Source organism: Anoplophora glabripennis, unplaced genomic scaffold (assembly GCF_000390285.2).
Source record: "Anoplophora glabripennis isolate ALB-LARVAE unplaced genomic scaffold, Agla_2.0 scaffold12, whole genome shotgun sequence".
NCBI lineage: Eukaryota > Metazoa > Arthropoda > Insecta > Coleoptera > Cerambycidae > Anoplophora > Anoplophora glabripennis.
This window is the reverse complement of record NW_019416512.1, coordinates 499,942-503,849: the sequence shown is the minus strand read 5'-3', so window position 1 is coordinate 503,849 and position 3,908 is coordinate 499,942. Positions and strand designations below refer to the sequence as shown.

Genomic DNA, 3,908 nt, shown 5'->3' with positions numbered 1-3,908 from the left:
TTGTATAGCTTCTGTGAATACACCGATACACAGGCCACTAAAGGTGGACGAGCATCGCGAGTCTTCTCTGGATGGTCACCCTTCCAAGCATTAACCGCGATCAGCGTTGCTTGACTTTTCATATCAATGACTTGAATGCCAAGTAGGTAGGACTTTAATTTTGAATGGTTTAAAACACATGTTAAAATTTATCAAATATATCTACTATCTACATCAGTTAATTTAAGGTTTCTGCTATGGACTTAATTTTTTATTCTTGTAAGGTCCGTTTCAGAGTATCACATTTCCATTTTTGTTTGATCAACATAGTTTGATGATATCTAAATTAACTTTCATACCATCAAACTATTTTGAAGAAACTCATTTATTTGGTGAAACAATAATAGCAAAAAAAAATTGAAGTTACTCTTAAGAATGGCCCCAAAAGCTACGAGTTTATTTTTTCGAATATTATATTTTCTGCCTGTCTTTAATTTAATTAACAAGTAACCATTGATAAAAAAGAGTTTCATTAGTTTTATGCTAGTATAGTATGGATGGATAGAAAGAGAGAGAGGGTAATTGGCCAAAAGGTAAAGTGAGATAAAACTAGTCTTGCGTCGTGACGGGACATTTGCAGGCGATTTGTTACATCCATTAGGTGGTGTTATTGCGTATTTTACATATAGATTTGATAGTAATTCTTTTAATTGTTGTGTTACTACCAAAAAAAGTCAATTTCTTAATCAGAAATAGAGTTTCTTTTTAAATCAATGTCGTGCGATTTTATCATAGGTCATGTGACTGAGGGCAAATCACTGCCGCTTTTGCAGTTCATGTTGCAACAGTTACAATGCACAGATAGTCGGCTTTGGCTTCGTCCATACTGTCAAGTCTATGGTTTGATCAAACTCGTCGTGACGTCAAAATGACGTCTTCAAACTATTTTGATCAAACATTTGACGAAAATTTGGTAGTCTTGACACGGACATAAAGTGAAGTATTTTCTGTTGCACTCTGATTTCAAATGAAAATTCAATAAATAATAGCCAATTACCTTGTCGAATTTTTTAAATTATGAAATCACGAAATTACAGCTAAAAGAAGTTAATAATGCAAATACAAATATTAATTTGTCATTAGACAGCTAATGACAAAATTAGAAGTTAAACCATAGACCTATAGTAAACTATGGACTGGCCCTAGAAAGAGAGGTCAATCGCGCTGATGTGTAAAAGGCAGATGAAGTTAGTTGAAGCAAATACCTTTAAAATGAATGATGGTACACGGGTATACCGGTACAAAATGATGTAAACAAACTTTGAAGTAAATGTTATGTATTGACATTATTGATTGATTTCTTGAATTTTTGTGTGATTTAGTTAATTATTTCCCCCATCCTCAAAATAAAATGTCATTTAATATCAAACCGAATATAAAGAAAAAGTTTTAACTGAAATGTGCTTATAATGTGCTCCAGCAAAAATTCTCTTCAAATAATATGTTGAACGAAGAAAGCATCGATATAGTTTCAATTTATGCAGTTCTGCAAAGCAAGAAAATATGAAATATTTGGAACAACTACGCCAGAAGAGCTTGCAGTAATGTTAACCGATCGAGTTTACGATATGCAGAAAATAAATGGAGAAATACATAAAGAAGGCATTATAAAAGCTATTTGGAATATTATAGTTAAAACAATTCAAATATTGTACTGTAATTAGGATAGTAATATAATAAACCCTTTTACATACCTACACTACTGGAAAAAATGAAAATTTTTTGTCTTTTAGTCTCTATATTATTTTTATAAAGTCTGAATAAGGCCCAACAGAAAAAAAAGGGTAAGGAATCGAGTATAGCTAGCTGATTAGTTGAATTAAATGTCGTTGCAGTCGAAATTCTGTGAACGAAGCTTAAGCCCTTACTAGCTCCATCTCTCTCGCACACGTCTGAGCGAATGCCGTTTATATGGGTAAAATGACAGTTGGGCGAGTCCAGTAACTGCCAAACTTTTACTGAATTTAGTAGGATGAGAGAACTAATGAAAATTATCAAAATCTGCAAAAAGAAAACAAAATATTCTCTTCAGTTTAGTTCACAATTAATCGAAGTCCCCTACGACGCTACGCCATTGTCAACTAGAACACCGCGCCGGCAGCCGTCAAACAACAGCTGATTCCTTTCACTCGATTTGTCCACAACTCACAACATCATTTATTGCCCGTATCGTTGCGAGTGCACGGTAGCGCGAGATAACGAAGCAGATACACTAAATACATAAAATTTATTGATATTTACAAGTGAGCGCGTGTAGAAGTGACACAGTGACTTAAAAATGGGGTTCATAAGCGGCAGAGCGCTCCACTACGTCTTCAAAATACCGGACAGGAAGGAAACCATGCGGTTCTACAGAGAAGTGCTCGGCATGAAGGTGCTCAGACACGAAGAGTTCTCCGAAGGTTGCGAAGCGACTTGCAACGGGCCGTACAAAGGACGGTGGAGTAAAACAATGGTAGGTTATGGCCCTGAGGACTCGCATTTTGTAGTAGAACTGACCTACAATTACGGCATCCACTCCTACGACAGGGGAAACGATTTCATAGGCATGACGGTGAAGAGCAAGGAGGCCCTCGAACGCGCAAAGAAACAGAAGTGGCCGGTGCAAGCTGGGAATATTTTGGAAGCCCCAGGAGGCTATTCCTTCACCATAATAGACGAGCCTCAACCCACAGATAAAGACCCAGTGCAGAAGGTGACCGTAGCCTCCTCTAACTTAGACAATTCTATAAAATACTGGAACGGCGTCCTAGGACTTACGATTTTCGAGCAGACCAAAGATACCGTTTTGGTCGGGTTCAATAAAGACGAAGCTAAACTCGAGCTGAAAGATATAGGGCAACCCGTGGTCCGCAAACAGGCGTTCGGCCGTATAGCGTTCTCCTGTCCTTTTGAGCAGCAGGAGCAGGTCGACAAGGTGATAAAGGAAAACAATCAAACCATCGTCACCCCGCTCATATCTTTGGATACTCCTGGCAAAGCTACGGTGAGGGTGATCATTTTGGCCGATCCTGACGGCCTCGAGATTTGCTTCGTTGACGACGAGAACTACAGGCAGCTGTCTCAACCCGATCCGGATAGTGAGAGAGTGCTAAATACGCAGATAAGGAAAGATACGTCGTAAAGTGATGAGAGTGTTGAGGTGGCGAGTGTGATATAATGTACCCAAAAGTGGGAAATATACATATTATGGGAAAGGAACTTGATTTGCAGTTATTTTTTTTTATGAATATGTTATGCTCTTGTAGCTGCCACTGGACGATCTTATCGTTCTTTCATGTTTTATTTCTTTGAATTTTATTTACAAAATTAACTAAAAAATTAAAGGCGACATAGGTATAGCTAAATATTTTTTTTTTTTAGAAATCGCCAGTGAGTAAAATGGTTTTTAATATTCAATATTGCCTTCACTCTTATCCGATTGCATTTAAAGTATTGTATTTATGTAAATTATCTTATACAGGGTGTATTAAAACTATACCGAAAATCAAATCAGTTCAGAATAACAATACCTACTATTTCCAGTTTTTTCGGAAATATTTAACTGGCTGGCTTATTTTCATGAAATTAATATGCCCTTAAGAGGATATGGTATAGTTTCCAAACACTGTGTATATAAAACCAATACTCAATATACAAGGTGATTCTAAAATATATAACCAAACTAAAATCATGCAAACTGTTATTTAAAAACTTAAAATTAAGAAAATGTAATTTTTCTATGGACATGTGCACGAAAAAGTCGAGCAAAAAATATACGGGGTGATGCCAAAAACATAATTTCTTAAATAACTTCAAAATGGGTTAAGAGAGTTATAATAATTTCATGGAATACGTCATTTTAATCCCACACAATGGGAGTCCAAAGA

At 36.3% G+C, this 3,908-nt stretch overlaps 1 protein-coding gene across 1 annotated transcript; it reads left to right on the top strand.

Annotated features, from left to right (window-relative positions):
- The first annotated feature begins 2,173 nt into the window (after positions 1–2,173).
- Positions 2,174–3,602, top strand: LOC108903267 (glyoxalase domain-containing protein 4). Its single transcript, XM_018705384.1, has one exon. The coding sequence runs from the start codon at positions 2,318–2,320 to the stop codon at positions 3,161–3,163; it is 846 nt and encodes a 281-aa protein (XP_018560900.1). The 5' UTR covers positions 2,174–2,317; the 3' UTR covers positions 3,164–3,602.
- The last annotated feature ends 306 nt before the right edge of the window (positions 3,603–3,908 follow it).